The sequence below is a fragment of the Alosa alosa genome, chromosome 13, assembly GCF_017589495.1.
Source record: "Alosa alosa isolate M-15738 ecotype Scorff River chromosome 13, AALO_Geno_1.1, whole genome shotgun sequence".
Classification (NCBI taxonomy): Eukaryota; Metazoa; Chordata; class Actinopteri; order Clupeiformes; family Clupeidae; genus Alosa; species Alosa alosa.
The window spans coordinates 12,547,424-12,567,474 of NC_063201.1; the positions used below are offsets into that span (position 1 = coordinate 12,547,424).

The window sequence follows — 20,051 nt, forward strand, 5'->3', positions numbered from 1 at the left end:
GTTATGTGTGCCTGGCAAGGTGCTCAAGAGAGTGAGTGTCATGGTGAAGGTGCAAAAAGTAGTCCAACATTAGTCCAACAGTGCAACAGTGCAAGAGTAAGGTCTAGAGACCAGCATAAATAATATAGACAAAAAGGAGAGTAAAGTATAATGGAGACAAGGTAAAATAAAAAACTATTTCAGTGCAAGAACAGGTTGAGGTAATAGGGTTATAGCCATTCATTCATTCAGTATTGTATCAGAAGCCTGACCGCAGCCATTGATCATGTGTGCTAATATAGCATGAAAAACAGTGTAGCAGTAAAACAGTAGTGAAAACATTAGGCTGTGTACAATAGTAAAACAGTAGTAAAACAGTAGGAAGCAGTAGTGGGCAGTCAGTACTAAAAAAAACAAGGACATGGAGAGGGTGGAGAGGCAGACAGACTAAGCAGAGAAGTCTATCTCTCCTCTTCCCTTTAGTGAGGCATTGAACAGTTCATTGGCCCTAGGAACAAATTACTTCCTCAGCCTTTCAGTTGTACATGGCAGTGGCGAGAAGTCTCCAGCTGATCAAGCTCTTTTGGTTTTTTTGATAGTGCTGTAGAGCGGATGACATTCATTGTCCAAGATGTTGATCAGTTTGTTTAGGGTCCTTTTGTCAGATTTTGAAGTGATGCACTCCAGTTCAGCTCCCACAGAGCCAGCCTTCCTTACCAGCCTGTCAAGTCGCCCAGCATCCTTCTTCTTTGTGCTTCCTCCCCAGCATACCACTGCATAGAAGAGGGCGCTGGCCACAACAGACTGATAGAACATCCTGAGGAGCTTGCTGCACACATTGAAGGACCGCAGCCTCCTCAGGAAGTACAGCCCGCTCTGTCCTTTCTTGTAGAGTGCATCAGTGTTGGCTGACCAGTCCAGTTTATTGTCCAGGTGGAGACCCAGATACTTGTAGGTGCTTACCACCTCCACATTGACCCCATCAATGGAGACTGGTAGCAGAGCGGGCTTAGACCTTCGGAAATCCACCACCATCTCCTTGGTCTTTGAAGTGTTTAGTTGAAGGTGATTGAGTTTGCACCACTGCACAAAGTCCTCCACCAGGCTCCTGTACTACTCCTCTTGCTCGTCCCAGATACACCCCACAATTGCAGTATCATCAGAAAACTTCTGCATGTGACATGACTCGGTGTTGTAGCAGAAGTCAGATGTGTACAGGGTGAACAGGACTGGAGAGAGCACAGTTCCCTGTGGCGCTCCGGTGCTGCTGATCACAGTGTCAGAGAGGCAGTTCTTCAGTCTGACGAACTGTGGTCGCTCGGTCAGGTAATCTGTAATCCAGGTTACCAGGTGAGCGTCCACACCCATCTGCAAGAGCTTGTCTCCCAGTCTGAGGGGTTGGATGGTGTTAAAAGCACTTGAGAAATCAAAGAACATGATTCTCACAGCACTTTTCCCCTTGTCTAGGTGAGAATGTGTCCTGTGTAAAAGATAAGTGATGGCATCGTCCGCCCACTTTCTCCTGGTATGCAAACTGTAACGGGTCTAGTGCATGGCGCACCTGGGGTCTGAGCATACCTAAGACCAGCCGCTCCATTGTTTTCATCACATGTGATGTTAGAGCGACAGGCCTGAAGTCATTAAGCTCGCTGGGGTGTGGTTTCTTGGGAACGGGGGTGAGACATGATGTCTTCCACAGTTTTGGAACTTGTCCGAGACGTAGACTCCAGTTGAAGATGTGCTTCAGTGGCTCCCCCAGTTCAGCAGCACAGGCCTTGAGCAGCCTTGGACACAGTCTGTCAGGCCCGGCTGCCTTACGAGGATGTTTTTTTAAAAGTTTTTTTAAAAGATAACTTACTTGGTCTGCTGAAATGATGGGGGGATGAGGGGAGTGGAGGGTGAGGAGGAAGAGGGGTGCTTCTGTGAGGGTTGTCGTGTGGCTAGAGACTGATGGCCATTGGCTGAAGCCATTGTTGCCGCACTACTCGTGGTGGGAGAGGTGCGATAGCCTGATCAGCAGTGATGATGGAGGGGGGGCAGCATCTGGGGTCTGTGTGTCTGATGGCTGTTGACTGAGGTCGTTGTCACCTCTTTGTTCGTGGTCGCCATTTGGGGGAGGGGTGCAATATCCAGTGATGGTGGGGGTGAGTGTTAACTGGTAATGAGGTGGGGTGGGGGCTGGGGGATGGGCAATCGAACCTGTTGTAAAAGTGGTTCAGCTGGTTCGCCCTGTCCAGGTCTCCTTCCACAGAGCTGCTGCTCTTCTTAAGGCCAATGATAGATTTAATACAGTCCCACACCTCCTTCATGTTGTTATCTTGCAGCTTCTGTTCCATCTTCCTTCTGTAGTCCTCCTTAGCCTCTTTCAGCTTAATCTTGAGTTCCCCCTGTACTCGCCTCAGCTCTGCCATGTCCCCCTCCTTAAACGCCATCTTTTTCCAATGCCTGTGTTTCATGAACTGAATTCTTAAAAGAATAGGCTGGACAAAAGGATACACAATTAGGCAACACATTTTTATTTAATTTATTTGCTGACGTTAATGTAGCTCTACAGACAGGGGCGGCCACAGCCTAACCTCAGTGAAACGTTTGTAAAACTTAACCATGATACTTTGAAGGCCTACTAAATGGCTTGTGCAACGGTAGCATGATAACATGGTAGCCAGATAACATGAACAGCTATGTTAACTTGTTACAATTATAATAACGTTAGCTGACTTCTTTTAATCATACAACTGAAGTCAATTTCTGTGAGTGTCGTCAGCTGGTTTGTGGCGCAAGTGATAGGCACTATTACCAAGAAAACAGGTCAATTTATTAGTGGTTCGATACCCACGTGGAGTTATTTTATGCTATTTAGGTGTTTGTTTTTGGGTGGCATATTCATGGTCCAATGCATGTAGTACTACATACAATTTTGACGTTTAAACATGTCATGCATATTTGTGTGCGTCTCTAGTATATCAGAAAGTGACAAATCTGCAAGCGGCCACATCTGTCATCAATCACGTCATCAACGCAGCCAGTTAACATGGGAGCCAGTTGCCATGTAACACTTGTATTCAAAACTTAGCAACCGGATGACATTAGAAAAATGTGCAGCAGTCTCTTATTTTCTTTCCAGAGCTGTATGAATTAAACAAATTGGCTTTTTGTCATTTACCTAATGTGAGCAATGCCTGTGCAAAAGTCGACCTGTGAATGAATGGACAATATGTGGAATGTGAAGCTAAAATGAATCAAGTTTTTATGCACATGTATAACGTTTTACCAGTGCGTGAAGAAAGCAATTGGTTCCAGACTGTAGCCACATCTCACGTATTACCACCATCCGGAACAGCTATTATGGTACCACAGCGCTTCCATTGCGCTGCCTTTCTGTCTGTCAGACTAGGCACCAAAAGGGGAGAGCTTAATCAATTTAGGCCGGAAATGACTAACTCCCTACTGCTTTGTTTTTGTAGTTTACGCGATTTACCAAAGCGCACTAAGATAACGCTCTGTTTGTCCCTCCAGCAAACTAAACACCTGTCTTTATCAGTAGGCTACTAAATAAGTAGATCTCCTTTCTCTAAAATTGCTGCCATGTACCATGTAACAACATACCCTGTCCCCAAAGTCTTTCAAACACTTTCAAACACTTAAGTGATAAACTCGTTCAGTAAATGAACGGGGAAAAGCGAACAGCGTGGCGAGACGGGTGAGTCACCCCACGTACAAATGAGCTTTTATCGCAACAATCTGATGAGAGCGAGCTCGGTAACCGGAGACGAGGTAATTGGCTCAAACGCTGGCTCGTCGGCTGTAAGTGGCGTTCCAATCCAGCACCATACATCTGATATCAATACTTAGCACTCGGGTTACGCAGCACTTTGCCAATATTGCATTTCATGTGTTGGGACGTACTGTCTGACAGGCGGGTCTCTCTCCTTCACCAGTTCCATTATTTTGTGCGGCAGCCCTCTCAGAGCGGCCTGTGTGATGTGTACGGGACATGTCTGGTTTCATAAAAGGGCTGGAAAATGACAAGACACTTAGTCAGTGGGGACCGCAGGGCAACACACTTGACAGGAGGATGCTGAGATTGTAACCAGAGCGATCATGCAAATATTTCCAAAAGTGCTCAGGTTTCACATTGAAGCCGGCACCTGAGATGCTACGGATCTTGCATGGCGCACTTACTCATTTACTTGCACGTGCCCATGTTCTACTTCTGAGGCTAGGTGACCCTGCCTATTGTGTAAAGCAGTAGCACACTAGAGCACACTAGAGAGTTTAGTACTGTCAGAGAAAGAGAGAGAAACACTTCACCTTTGACAGACTGATTCATGGAGGAAGCCCAAGTAACTGTTCCAGGCTGAAGGGTTTCCAGATTGAGGGTAGACACACAGAGAGACTCTTAATGCGGGCAAGAGAACTTCTCTCTCTACCTACCATGCAGTACTCTTTTTTTTCAAACAGGTTTACGGTTGCTATTCTAGCCACACCACACTTGGCTCAGATTGACACGGCCTGTCTGACAGCAGACAGCCTCTAAGATTAAACGTCCTTACACCTCACACAAAGGTGGCAATGATGCCTGAGGTCTTTAGTGCAGTGTGGTTAGCTAATGATAGGCGGTACCTGATGCAGGCCATTATAGTGACCTGGCTAGTCTCAGGGTGCTAAGAGAAACAGTGTCCCAGATTCTGTTCAAACAGAGCTCTGACTCACCTCCCATATTTATGTAGCTTTTGGAGGTGATGAAAATGCTGGTGCACATAAAGTGGGGAGCCGCCTGGTGTTTTGTGATGCACAGGAAACTAGCCTGACCTAGGAGCCCAAAACAGTTAAAAATTGAAGATGCTTGCAATTACAGTTTGTGACAAGAGCATGGTTACATGGCCATAGAGTTAAATCACTTTGCTCAAGGCCTTTGTTCAAAGTTTTCAAATAAAATGGAAAATACTATTTATAAATGTATTTTAATGGCTGCTAGAATGACCTTGGAGTATGTAGCCATGTGTGTGTGCTATGTGCAAGTGTGTGTGTCTGTGTGTAAGACAGTCTTATCTCCACAGTCAAGGCTTTGCTGTGGTTTTTCAGAGGTTATTACTCTCAGTGACATGCTCCACTGATCTACTTTGCCTTACCAGACATTTAATTGAGGCAGCCGTGGCCTACTAGTGCTTCGGACTTGGAACCGGAGGGTTGCCGGTTTGAACCCCGACCAGTAGGCACAGCAGAAGTGCACTTGAGCAAAGCATCTAACCCCTCACTGCTCCCCGAGCGCTGCTGTTGTTGCAGGCAGCTCACTACGCCGGGATTAGTGTGTGCTTCACCTCACTGTGTGCTGAGTGTGTTTAACTAATTCACGGATTGGGATAAATGCAGAGACCAAAAATTCCCTCACAGGATCAAAAGAGTATATATACTATACTTATACTTAATAAGGCCTCTTCCAGAGAACACATGTGCTCCTTGAGCTGCTTCTGGACATGGAAAAACTCTGTGGTGTTTTTATTGTTTTTGTTGTTGTTGTCATTTTCCTTTAGTATGGGGACAGGTTAGCCTGACGAGCCAGACCCACATTAAAATGTAGGATCTGGGCACTCACCGTTCGCAGTGCTAAGTCCGAGGGGCGGGATAACCGGTTGTAGGGTTGCCACCTGTGTCTGACAAAAATCCTGGACATTTTAACCATCCAATCGACCTTTTTGTTTGTAAGTTAAACGCCTTCGCAAGACATCTAACCCAAGATAAAAAACCGTCATTCTATGCGACAATTGTATAGCTAAAATTAGTAAGAATGACAATTTCTAGTTATTTGTTTAGTTAATTGCTTTATTTAATAGCAGACCTTTATTATTTTGTTATATTTTCAACAGTTTTTAGTTGTGGACACCTGGGGGCAGTATTGAGAAAAAAGGGGGAATACATAATTAGGTTCTGCTTTTTTGCTTATGTGGAATAAACTTTCCTTTCTCTGTCTCTCCTTGTCCCACACACTCTCCGTCTCCACCTTACCATTTCTAATGAACCTCCACGGTGCGTGCCCCCACCACCACCACCCATGTTATGCTACGTCATTTTTGTAGAGCCAATAAGGCTGTGCATACGTTTATGGACGTAGGCACGCTTCAATTAAACTGATACACATTTTGCGCATCATGTACAAAAATCCGGGACATTCAGTGTCCAGGATTTTTATTTTTATTTTCCTGGACAGACCATGAAAATCCTGGACAATCAGGAAAATCCTGTACAGGTGGCAACCCTAATCGGTTGTCTTTCAAATTCCCTCTGCACGCAATAGGACAGCGCTATGAGTCCCATGCGTTTCCCACCAGCTAGTTGAGTTCAAACTTTTCCAACTTAATAAAAGCTTAACTTGTGTCACACTGTTTTCCCATTAACTCTGTCATCAATCATTATGTTAAGCCTGCCTAACGACTCTATACACAATTTGATTGGCCTGATAGAAGTTTAATTTTTCGAGCCAACGGAGAGTTGCTAGACTAGCTCTGGCAGCAAATGTAATTTGCCGCTAGGGTGCGTCTAGATTTTTAGGCTAGGGACAGGTATCATCTTGTTGAGTGGCAGTATGTAATATACTATAGTAATATTCTAGTAGCATTAGCTGCTATTTGGTTGCATCAAATGTAGAAAACCAGATGAGGTATGTTTGGGTTGAAAAGATTGTCATTTCCCCTCAAGCTAGTGAGAATGAGAATGACACAGACTGCAGCTTACTGAGGCCCAGATGTGGCTGATCAGGCATGGGCACACCCAATCGTTTTATTCCTTTTTTAATATTCTAGTAGCATTAGCTGCTATTTGGTTGCATCAAATGTAGAAAACCAGATGAGGTATGTTTGGGTTGAAAAGATTGTCATTTCCCCTCAAGCTAGTGAGAATGAGAATGACACAGACTGCAGCTTACTGAGGCCCAGATGTGGCTGATCAGGCATGGGCACACCCAATCGTTTTATTCCTTTTTTAATGTGTGTGTGTATGTGCGTGTGTGTGGGTCTGGGTCTGTCTTTGTCTCCACTAAACTGACATTTGTGTTAAACATTACCATTACATGCATTCTTTCCGTCTCGCAAACACACACACACACAAATATTCTAACAGTCTCCTTCAGTGACACAGACAACCCATTACTGCTTTTCCCAGACCTTGAAACACTAGATCTGTCACGGCATATTTGAACATGAAAGAAAATATTTGCTGAGGAAACTCATCAGTTTCTCTGCTGCTGGTGAAGACTGTCTGGGTGTGTGTGTGTGTGATGATGATGATCCCACGCCAGTCACCCCTCTACTTCTCACACCCTCTCTGTTTGACTTGGCCCCTCTCCTCAGGGTCAAGTTGAGCTGCCAGCGACTGTCTGTCTGGGCAGTCCAGCCAGGTTCAGTTAAAGACACAAACACCACTGTTCACACCATGGCAAAGACAAGATCACCATGGCCACGAACACCACTGTCCACACCATGAAAAGGACACAATCACCATGCCCCTGTGCTGATATATTAGTCATGTGAATCCAGAAAAGTCAGTAGAGATACTATTCATGGGTTTAATCAGGTCCCTTGCCAAAGGTGTATTAATCAAGCACCATGCAGTCTGCAATCATAAACTATGTGCTTGATTTTATACACCTGTGGCAAGGGACATGATGAAACCCATGAATACAGAAGACAATAGTATAATAAACAGAAGTCTACTTATTATGAACTATTCTTATTCTTATATACTTCCCACATAACTTGTCTTTCAGTTAAGCAGAGTAGTCGTGTTGGGAGACAGTGTCTCTGCTTTGGTCTTACACACAGCTCATGTTTCCAGCCAGAACAATTAGAAAAGTTGGGAGGAAAACAGCTTACATATTGTACTGTTTTAATGCAGCAGGTTACTTTAGACGGAGTTGTGGCCGCAACTATAATAGTATTAAAGTATTTGAATGGTAATGTTGTTTGTTTAATGGGACTTCAAGTATCATGGTTTTCTTTGAAATGGTGGCACAACAATATAAATATACTGTATAGCCTATATAACTTAGCCCTAAATATAGCCTAGCCACTAATGAAGTTAAAATTAGTCACTTTTATAGACATGGCGAAACCCTAGTAATCGTCTGTAATCTTAAGAGACATGTGCTGTCCTTTTTTCCATGAGCTCAGACTGAGACTTATGGTTGGTCATCAGGGTGTAAAGTCAGCTGTCCATTTCCTCCCCACCCCGCCCCTGTACTGTCCAGAACACACACACACAAACACACTCTGACCATCCTCCACTGTAGGAGATGTGGCCTCCAAGTGGCACTCCAAGTGGCCTTTGCTGAGACGTACGGATAGTGGGAGGTATCAGGTTTGCCCCTGGGAGCCAGACAGGTCTGTGGTTTCAAGTCTTCTTCAATCCACGTCAGCCACAACAAGAAGCACTAACTGGAGGAGCCTCGGGAGGCGCATCCTGCCAATTACAACAGCAAAGATGGATGAACCCTAACCAGATCGCTGAGACTCTTGGATAGACCTGACCTGTCTCTGGGTAACCGAGTTCATCTCCTGATCTGTGGTTGTGCTTCCATCTCTAGAAGTCTGGATTCTTCAGTTCTGGACATTTTGTGCCTGTGCTCTGCTTGTGTGCCCCATACCTGTCCCATAAGACAGTATTACACTATACTGTACGTTGCATTGCATAGCCATTATCACAGTGTAATATAGTCTTATGTACAATGTAACATTTGGGGCATTAACGTATAGTAACAGCACTTTGATACTTGCATAATTGTATTGCATTTATGGTTATAGGTAGAAAATAGCGGGGACTATGTAATGTACAGATAATGTTCAGTCCTTTATTATATTTTCCTTGAACTGAAAAGCACTGACCTGATAACCATCATCTATTCATAGACGTCACAGCCCCGTTTAAATAATCATGTGACACTAAAATTATTCTGGAATTAATAAGGAAAGGCTTGGAGTATAGCGGCAGTGTATGAGCACTCCCCTGTAAGGACATCCTGAAGCTCCGCGGGGCCACAGCAACACAGACTCCGCTTTGAATTTGCCCCTTCAGCCTCTATTCAATATAGTGGTGGGAGGAAAAATGCATCAAATCAGCACAAATAAATAAACCCCATAGCTCGCTCTCTAATTTGCCATGAGGGAGGGCAGCCTGCGCGGTTCAGGAGGAGGTTTATCTGTATTAACGAGAGCCATCGCTGGGGCAGCCTCTCTGCCCAGTAATGCGCACACTTCCTTTCTGGGCGGACGGGTCCCAGTGGAGTGCCTCGGATGGCTTCCAGATGGAGTGGTGGTAGCCATCAGCTCCGATCCGTTTTCATTTCACGGGGAATTCTTTAATGACGCTCGACGGGAGGGTTGGGTAGCATGACAGAGACGTCGCATTAATGAATGAATTGTATCATAAATCCAAATTAGAGGAGATACTGTATGTGCACATTCACACACACACACACACACAAATACACACACATAGACACACACACTCAAAGAGACACAGGAGAGCCATGCAACACTGATGCCCTCTGTGTTTTCGCATAGTGGATGAGTGGGAGGACACATAAGATCTCTGTCATCAAAGAGCTTGTTTAAAATAAATCCTCATAATGATTCATTTAAAATTAAACCATACACATGCATGTAGTAGACACCAACAAACAAACCCTGCTTCTTAATTTACATCATCAGACTCGCTCCTGTGCAAAGGCCCTGTTGCACATTAGCTGCCATTTCTACTCCAGCAAAGGTCAGCGACTGGCGGTGCCTGCCAACTAGGCTAGTGGTGGACCCACTCACTGGGCACTCTGTGCCTGTGTTGGCAGTAATTAAGGTCTGTGTCGATCTGATAACCTGCCAGTTATGGACCATGCATGTCCCACCACACGGGGAAGGACAAAGAGCCCCACAATATGGGGAATGACTCAGCTCACTGTAGTATGTGAGAGCTGTGGTGCTGTATGGGTGTCTGTTTTAGATGCCTGTTTGAGTTTGAGGTTCTTTGTGCTGGGTGTCTGTTTGAGATGCCTGGGGAGTATTCCAAGTACGTGGTTTAGTGACAAAGTTGTGTAAGTTAAAGGGAAATTCCGGTGTGATATTGACCTAAAGTGTGTTGAAACATGATACCGAGTGTGAACGTATGTCTCATAGCTTATCTCGGCTTGTCAAAAAATTATATATACTTATACTTATACTTAATTTACCCAGGTTTGTCACTAAACCAGATACTTGGAATACCCCTCCTGATGTATCTTTAAAACTCATCTAAAAAAATACTTAAAAAATCTCTCAACTATGCACACACAATGTTAGTTAATCACTCCTCATAACTTTTAGCTTCAGTCTTCTCTCCAATGGGGTTGATAGGGTGTGTGTGTGTGTGTGTGTGTGAATGGGGGCATGTAGTGCGTATATGTGTACCTGTGGAACAAATGTAACTTATTGATATTTGCTACATGTTTTTCACTTATTGAGCGATGTTTTGTTTTTAAAATGTTGAATTTGTGCTTGTATATTGTATTTGTGCTTCCTGTGGGGCTGCAGATGTAATTATGTAAATATGTAACTGGTGCAATGCATCAAATGTTTACATTTATGTTTTAATTGCACACTGTCCCTTACAAATAAATTGAAATTGAATAGACCTCTCCAGAATAAGTCCCGCCTCCGTAACTTCCGTATCCATCCAACTTCCGGGCGTCGATTGTCTATGGGAAATAACATGGCGTTTCGAAATATCATACCGGTAAAACATCTGTAGGTAGCGAAGTAGAAAAAGCTGCTGGGCAGATTAGCCTACACACTTCTGCCATCTAGTTTCCACTGGATTTTTTGATTGTCGGTGCCGTTTAAGTAGTATACTATCTACTTTGTCGCCTACAGAGTTTGACAGGTACGATCTTTCAAAACGCCATGTTATTTCCCATAGACATTTGACGACCGAAGGTTGGATGGATACGGAAGTTAGGAGGCGGGACTTATTCTGGAGAGGTCTATTGAATTGAATCAGTGGCTTTGAGTTTTTCTTTTTACTTGCTTGCTGTGAATTGAGACGAATGTATTGTCCCTTGAGAGTGAATTGTTGTCCTGTGTGTTTAGAAGAAAATACTGTTGACTTCAGTAAACATGGGAAACATTAGAAAAAAAAATTGTGAAACACTAGAAAAGAAGAGCAAGTTGAGACATGTTGGAGGATGGTAGTCAACAGGTGGGTAAGAAGAATGCCTTCAAACAGAGCTGGGACAAGCTTTGATACACCCAGAGATTAGGGCTGATATATAGGCTACCCCTCCTACACAGTCACAAATTTTTTCCCCTCTCCCCAGCCACAGATCCTTGGATAGAAAGAGATAAAGTAATAGAAAGATAGAAAGAATAACTTAGGAAATAGAAATAGAACAAGAGAAACAGAAAAAAAGAAAAAAAAAAAAAAAAACATGAAATGATGGTTGCTGTGAGGCAAGCATGTTGGCACAATGCCAAGACTGTTGCTATGGAAACATGAGGTGTTGCACACCTGCTGCACCCCAACCCCACCCTCATCCCACAGGACCAAAGACCAAAGGGACCCCTTCCACCACACACACACTGCAAGGAGTGGTTTGCCCTTCAGGGGTTCATTACTCTGAACACAAAGAGCCCTTGTTCCAAAAACCCCTTGAACACTCCCCACCCCCCTTTACCTCCATACTGTGACTCCTGGTAGCAGAGACATGATGACTATGGGTCACAGATGTGATAGAGCTAAAGCACCGTTACAATCATGTCCAGCCTTAAATGGAAATCACGGATGGAACTCACCTGAGCATGTCTATGGCTTGTGTATGTCTATGGCAATTTGGCCAGTTCAATCACTCAAAGGAAGCCATCATTCAATGTTGTTATATATGGGGGTGTAAATTGGCGGTGATGGTGGGACAATTCAATGCTAGTTGCCGTGGTGACTTGTGTGTTGCTTTGATGAAACTCAATTTTGCCACGAGAGATAGGAGGTGCCACCGCACAGCGCAGAGCTACACTGAGCAGATTGTGTTTCACATCACTTCCGAGCTTCCAGTTACGCCTTGCTTCAGATAGGTGTGAGGAGCTCAGATCCATACTGTTTTTTTAAACCAGCCTGGAAAGCAGGTTGGCAGTAGCTGAAAGCCCCTTCTCTAAAAAAAACAAATAGGAAACATCCGCGTCAGGGACGATGACTTGAAAAATGCCTGCATTATGTTTATAGTAAAGCCAAGCAGATTGCTGTTTTTTTCAGTCTAAGCAAACAGAGGCCATGTACGTGCGAGTTTTTCATGTTCATACACAGTCGCAGAGTTATTTCACATTATACGTTTTTTTCATGACTCAATCTTATAACTAATTACAACGTTAACGGCAAATGATAAAACATGCTCACAAAAAGCAGGTCTCTGCAGCTGCAAGGTGTCATTAACTAAAGCCCTTCAGTACAGACAGACACTCACAGAAATACACCCCTGTGAAATGGGCGAAATGAAGTGGACACACGTAAGGTGGGGGGGGGGGATGTGAGTGTGTGTGTGTTTTCTTTTCTCTCCCAAATGATAGGTGCTTCACGCGACGTGTCTCTTCAGCTCTCTCACTCGTTCCCAGGCGGGGCTGGGGGAATTGTGTTTTGGTAAGAGGATACACTGCAGGCAGGCACACACACACACACACACACACACACTGGCAGAGGTGAACCATGCAGAAGCCATCTGTGAGTGTGTGGGGGGTTTTTTTTTTTCGGTGTGTGTGTTGTCTCTGTGTCAGTATGTTTTTCATTGTGTGTGTGTGTGTGTGTGTGTGTGTGTGTGTGTGCGCGCGCGCGCGAGTAAGTGAGTGAGTGAGTGTATTTCTCTGTATGTCTGTCTCTGTGTGTGGGTGTTCTTGCCCTAAGGGTGATCTGCAACATGAACAGCCACCATGGACAGCAGCCACATCTGGGCCAGATTCATGCCAGACCTGAGCTAGGACCATCCCCCAGTCTAGGTCCGTGAGAGCCCCCCCCACACACACACACACACACACACACACACACACACACACACACCGCAGCCAACATTCTGCTGATACCTCAGCAGTCACATACACTCCTATGCCACCACAGAGTAACACATCGCAAGCTTTAGCAGTGAATATCTAGTCACTTCTAAATACACAACTCATGAAATATACTGTATGCTTTTTTTCAAAAACCTAGACATTTATGGAAATGAATTTACATGAATTATTGACTTTTGTTCACGCATCAAAGTAAATTACACTGGGGGTGCAGTGTGGCGAGCCAGTGTGTGAGTGAGCAACAGACATCGGCACATTCTCTCCAGGGAGCTTCGCTTTATTGAACATTTAATATTTACCTTAAATAACTGACATTGGGCTTGATGACACATACAGCACAAAAAACAGTAAGAGGCAGTGGTTACCAACTCTGATTCTGTATACAGAAAAATGGCAAAGATGAAAGCTTCAACGCTTTCTCTGCAATGTTCATTTTGTGCATTTTTTTTTCAGCAAAGCTGCTATTCCTGACCCCTCTCAGTCATACTTGAGTGCTTTGAAGTCAGGCATTTCTGGAGATGGTCGTTAGCTGAACTTAATGGTGGTCCATTAAAGTTTATCCATCAGGCCTAATTGTGGGGCCGAGCCATTTGACATGGTACCATATCTCTATAATTGTCTGCTTAATGCTCTGTGGGGGAAAATGTATGACAAAAAACTCCCAGTTGTCTGGAGGATTACGGAGGGCTTGTTGAGATTGTGCGACATTCCTTTGTGCTTCCGATGTCTCCGTTTGAGGATTTAGGTCTGGAGAGGTGTAATTTGTCTGTGATGAGGCATGCTCGTTACGGGTGAGGAATGAGTATGTGTGTGTGTGTGTGTGTGTGTGTGTGTGTGTGTGTGTGTGTGTGTGTGTGTGTATGAAAGAGTAAATCCGTCCAGGCATCATCCCAAAGTCTGTAGTGAGTGACCCTCTCGATCAGTATACACAGTTCCACATTCCTCTCCCAGATCAGAGAGATTCTAGTACCTTTAAGGAAAATTGAGGCAATTCCCTGTTCAGCTAGCAAGTATTATTGAATATAAAAACAAATGGAATACAACTCTGATTCAATGCTGATATCATAAAATTACATGGCAAGTTTTAGAAAATACAGCAACACATCAACAAGCATATCTGTCTTGGGTTGAGACAAAGCTAAAAAATGGGCAGAAACAAGACTTTTGAGCAAGAGAATGAAGCTGTAGCATATATATCTGACATTTCCATCACTACACAGTGTACCAAGTAAGTACACTTCTCATAATAATGTTCAGTAGTCTACTAAACCAACCCTTGTCCAGGATAGTCCCTTACTGATAGAGAAGAAATGTAAGAAAAAAAATGTTTAAAAACCTCTCACTGATGGCTTTGTCTGCAAATGCCTGTGTCATGACATTCCAATCCATGCAGCACTGAACAACATCAAAAGATGACTAAACACATTAGTAGAGACTTCACATGGTTTTAGGTATGAGTTGCTCTGAGTCACAATCCTCTCTTGAAGCACAGTTCAAGTCCTGTCTGGTGGAAAGGCGTTTTGGGGAGGGGGGATTGAATACCTCAGAGTCTATGATGGGGAGGGGGTTAGGGGGTCAGGCGGGTATATGGGCAGCCACTTCACACACTGGAGGGCCAGTCATGCAGAGTTTGGGTGTGTGGTCTGAGCTTAAGCCCGAGTGTCAGACATCTGAGTTGAGACTGAGGTTGGCCAGCCGCGGGTCTGAGTTGATCTCATACCTGTAGTGGTAACCCTCCATGTGGTCCCTGCAGGCGTCCCGGATGTTGTAAATCCACCGCTTGATGCCTTTTCTGTTCAGGTAGAGCACCAGCAGAAAGATGACCCCGATTAGTGCCAGCACCATGCCCAGAAAGACATAAGATGTCTCCAGTACCCCCTCCAGGTCTCCATTGAAATTACACGTAAGCTCAGAGGACTGAACCTCTAGCAGTGAATCCCCCATGAAGTAACTCGGGCTATTACAGGTAATGTTTTCCTTATCCAAAACCTGATCGTTTTTCCTCAACCACTCCTGCATGTCCACGATACTGCAATCGCATACCCACGGGTTGCCAGTCAACCGGATCCGTAGGTTGGGGTTGATGCTGAAGTCGGCAATTGTTCCATTTGATAGCTCCTTCAAAGCGTTTTCCCGTAAATCTAATAGACCTAGGAGGGGGTTTCTCAAAGTCCCGCTGCTTACAGACACGATGGAATTGTTGCGCAAATCCAAAAAAATTATGTCCAACAGACTAGAGAACATGTCGTCTGGTAGCAAAACCAAGTCGTTGTTTGACAAATCCAGTTTGGAAAGCTTCGGAGTGTTGTGCAATAGACGAGATATTTCACCGGTGTACGAGTAATTGCACAGGGATCTGCTCAGATTTAGCGTAAGCAATGAGTTATCGGCGGCTAACGCGTCTGCACTGAATTCTCGTATCCTGTTGTTGCTGAGGTCAAGCAGACTTAAGTTTGGGATATTATTAAATACCCGAGAATCTATCTCCTCTATACGATTCCCAGTCAAATGGACATTGGTAAGTTGTTTGAGGGGGCTAGGGAAGGAATCCGAGGAGAGACGCATAATGTTATTGCCCGTTACAAACAGTATCTTGGTGTCCTCAGGTAGGGGTTTAGGAATTGCTTTGAGGTCTTGGTTTACGCATTTTACTGTTGTATTGAAACATACGCATTCGCTGGGACAGGCGGAGGACGGAGCGAATCCGATGACATGGAGGACAACCATTACAGATATACTCCACGAACAGAGATTGAGCTGCTTTCCTTCAACTTTTCTTTTAAGCGTCAAATCCAAAAGGCGCATGGTTACCTCTATTCAACAGGCCTAATAGAGTATGAACGACTATCGATGCCTGCTGGTGTATTAATTCCAGCCCGTTTTGTGAGCTCAGTTCTGAAGAGTTTGAATGTGTGACTGAACTACATCGAACTCCAGATGAAAACAGTTCTTCCTCCAAGTTTTAAGTGTTGGCGAAGTTCCAAGACATTAGGCTACCCAACTATCACAGCCTCAAAACGCATACATGCAGGTATAAAAAAAACTCAAAAACATTAATACACCAGTCTCAAATTACCTCGTCCAAAGTCGACCCTTTCCTCATCAAGACCGAGAATTTTCCACGAATCGCCGATAAAGACTCTTTTCATTCAGTTGAACACGTCTACGCTGTTTACGCCCGTTTGTAGTGTGCCGTCTCAGAGCAAAATTTCACGGAAGTAAGTTGCGGATCAGTGCACAGCTCCCCCAAACCTGGCATTCCATTGAACGTTCTTTAGTCATTCTCCAAGGCGAGTTCAACCTCTCACACTAACGCTCAGTACATCCCTGCGCAGTTTTTTTTTTTTAAATAAATACTTTCCCCCTCGAAGCCTCAGTGGAAACCACTGCTTGGACCGTACCATTGCAGTTTGTGTGCAAGGGACATTTTAGCGCTTAAAAATCACATATAAAGCCAAACCGTTAACCACAGATATTTTGTTAATGTTCAGGGGGGAAAAGTGTTGAAATTGATTTTTATCTTAAGCCTTTTTCAACATTATGTTGATGTCATCAGTTTGTAGTGAAAACCCAAACCACCCTAACAGACAAAATCCATTGACAAGTAACTTTAAACATCTGTAAGACTTTGACATGTTGCCTTTACTGTTCACCTTATCTACCAAATTAATTATCCTTTCAGAGTCACGATTTGTAATGCTTATAATGATATTGGCAATTATTGTAGCTTGAATTGGACAGTAAGAGGTCTCTGTTGAGTGTGTGTGTGTGTGTGGGGGCTCCTGTGTTTGTACAGTCTTGGCTCTGTAAATGTGTGTGAAAGAATACTTTCCTTTAATTAGAGGCTATCATGGCTAAATCATGAGAACAGGTCAGGAATGGATTTGTTTAGGAATCAGCGGCTAGGCGTATGGCTGAATGAACCTTCAGTGGGTCAGTTGGAACAGTCTTGAGTAGCATAGTACAATGCTATTTTGAGTCATCCTGTGTTTTCCATAATTCATTTTCTTTACGCTTTTCCCCCTCCTCCACCCAGATAGCAAAATCAGATTGGCAGATAGCGGACCGCTGGTGGTATGCCGTATGGCGCTGGTGGCATGCCACCTGTGGTCCGCCGTTGGACCACCATCTCTTTAAATTTAACTTGAATATTAGTTAATAAAATGATATATGGAGTATAACTGAACAAATGAAAAATATTTTAGACCAATAGTGGCAAAATATTTTTTTTTTTTTCAGAGAACCGATGAGCAAAATGCCAGCGGACCGACAGCTATGCCCCCAATGGACTGACAGTGGTCCGCCAGCCTCTTGCTATCTGTTTTTTTTTTAATCAAAATCCTCAGCATGCCATCAACAGGACTGTGAGAAACCTCAACAGAGGCTGAAACATTTGCTATTCAGACCCTTTTTTGTTCATAATGTGCTTTCTCTTCCCCTTTCTTTCCCTTCCATTATGTTAAAGGCATCCTATAAATGTTTACTGTAGTATAACAGCTTTTGATTATAAACTAACATGTAGACATGCAAACCTGCAGTACCTTGAATGTCCATCAGGGGCTGGTTTCAAAAGGCAGGCAGTTTCCATAGACCCCATATTAGAGGTACGAAGATTTTCACCTAACCATTACAAAGCCAATTTGATGGTAAACAAACTTGTAATAGGGGAATCGTTCACCTATCAAGCCATACAGCATAGGCATAGCGAGTCGCTAATGAGAGAACCAGCCATGCAACTTCAAGAACAGCGCCCCAAATCATCTTGCGAGAATCATAAAACATTACATTACATTACATTTGGCTGACGCATTTTTAACCAAAGCGACTAACATTACCTTGTCAGTAGATATAGCTCTTTGGAGATGTTCCCTTTCGTTAATCCTTCACGTCACAACGAAAGCATTTCCATTGTGTACAGGGGGAACAAGTCACGAGAAGTAGGTTATTTACTAGCCTCGTTAGACCATCCTGATATCGCAAGCTTCAGGTTTTCACTCGCAGATCAGTCTGGCAACTTTCCGATAGAGAAAATTTGGAGCAGTTCACCAAACAAACGGCCAATCAGCGTTGGTTTTGAGGCGGGTTTAGGTGTGACGCAACGAACAACATAACGGCATCCACAGATGAGATGAGATGAGCATAGCTATCGCGCAAGTTTTATTCAAATTAGAAAGTATTCCCAGGTAAGCTGTGAAGCTATGAGTCTCAGCCATGCAGCTTGGAGGAATGAACGACACAGATATCCTCCATGGCCGATTCCAGTTCATAAAGAACACTTTGTTCATCTAATTGGTTGATTTGGCCCTTCGATAACCAACATAGGTGGTGATAGACAGATGGTTTATCCAATCAGCTAACCAGTATTTCTGCCCCTTCCCAAAAGTTCTCCAACGGAAAGTTCCAAGATGGGCATGCAGAGCAAATGTGAAGCATCCATCTGGCGGAGTCAGGTTAGTTATTTACAACTGAAGATTAAAATATAAATATATCGCGAATCTAGGGGGAGCGCTACAGTCAGAAAAAAATACCTGAACCTGCATGGTATACCTTTAAAATGTCCAACCTCACAGCAGAAATGGATATAGGTGATGGTTCCAAAAACGGTTTTGGGCTCTGGTCATGAAAACTGTGAGTGGGGGAATTCTTTCGTATCACATCTGTTTAAAGGCATCTTATGCAAGTTTACCTTCATAATAACATTTGTCAACAAATCCATGTATCCTGTCCAGGTGGAAGAGGGTCAGCCATGAGTGGTATTTACGACAGATGTGTGAAATACAAACACACACAATTGTAGAGGATAAACAATTGTGATTGGATCCTGGGCTTTTGGTGATTTGGAAACAAGGTAAGGTAAAAAGAAATAGACACTGTACTATCCAATAATAACAATATAATAACAAGGTAAGGTAAAAAGAAATAGACACTGTACTATCCAATAATAACAATACAATAAAACAATTATTGTAACAAACAATGATGTCTGGCATGATGTTTGAGTTGTCCGTCAGCCCATTAGCCTGGTAGCTTACGTCAGCTATGACATGATGGTGCCCATAGGTTCCTATTTAGCTTCAAAACCACTCTTCAGAAAAGCCATTGTTGAAGTCACAGAGGGTTTGTCCACCTATACAGTCTATGACAAACTGAATGACAAATTGATTTGCGCAATAGCCTACTATTTTCATGAAATGTGTAATATTACTTTGTTAGTTTAGATGCACATGCCCTGAGTGGTATTTATGATAGTTGTGTTATGGTTATGGTTATAATTATGGTTATGGAATTTAGCAGACACTTTTGTCCAAAGCGACATACAAATAACAACAATACAATAGTTACATTTAACAGTAAACAATTAAAAAAGTTGGTAAGACAGCATACTGCACAGCCTCATGAACAATTTGGTGAAATTGTTCATGAGGCCGTGCAGTATGCTGATACATATTTGCAATATAGCTATAACCATGTTATAACAGTTGTTTGGAAGCAAGCTGTGTTCTGACACCAGCAGTTTGACAGATGATTTTGAATGTGTTTTCTCTGTGCATATTTGAGAAGGCCTACCCAAATACCCCAGCTATGGTTCATTTGAGTTGAGACTAGAATACAGGTATGTAGACAAAACAAAAATAACATGATCTATTCTAGAGCAGTGTTTCTCAAAGTTTTTCAGACCAAGGACCACTTAACCAATAATAAAAAAAAAAATCACGGACCACCTAGCTAAAAATCAGTAGACCTACTTCAATTACCCTCTTTGATTACCTACTTCAATGACCCTGCCTATCCTCCATGGCTAGAATCCAACAATTAGGCCTAGGCCTAGACTGAAAAGCTGCCTTCTTTAACAGAACATGTAGGCCATGTACTTGGCCAGCTCTACTTGGATCAGGTTGATGAGGTGGCACAGTGGTGTCAATCTAACAGCTTGACACTGAATGTCAATAAAACCAAGGAAATGGTAGTGGATTACAGAAGGCAGCAGCAGAACTACAGTTC

The 20,051-nt window shown here is 43.5% G+C and overlaps 1 protein-coding gene across 1 annotated transcript; it reads right to left on the reverse strand.

The window, feature by feature from the left end:
* Positions 1-13,876: 13,876 nt before the first annotated feature.
* Positions 13,877-16,371, reverse strand: tpbgb (trophoblast glycoprotein b). Its single transcript, XM_048260037.1, has one exon. It carries the CDS (start codon positions 15,852-15,854, stop codon positions 14,712-14,714), a length of 1,143 nt encoding a protein of 380 aa, XP_048115994.1. The 5' UTR covers positions 15,855-16,371; the 3' UTR covers positions 13,877-14,711.
* Positions 16,372-20,051: the final 3,680 nt, after the last annotated feature.

Bases quoted from the DNA above. Each gene is read 5' to 3' on its own strand.
- tpbgb (XM_048260037.1), bottom strand. From the start codon at position 15,854: ATGCGCCTTTTGGATTTGACGCTTAAAAGAAAAGTTGAAGGAAAGCAG.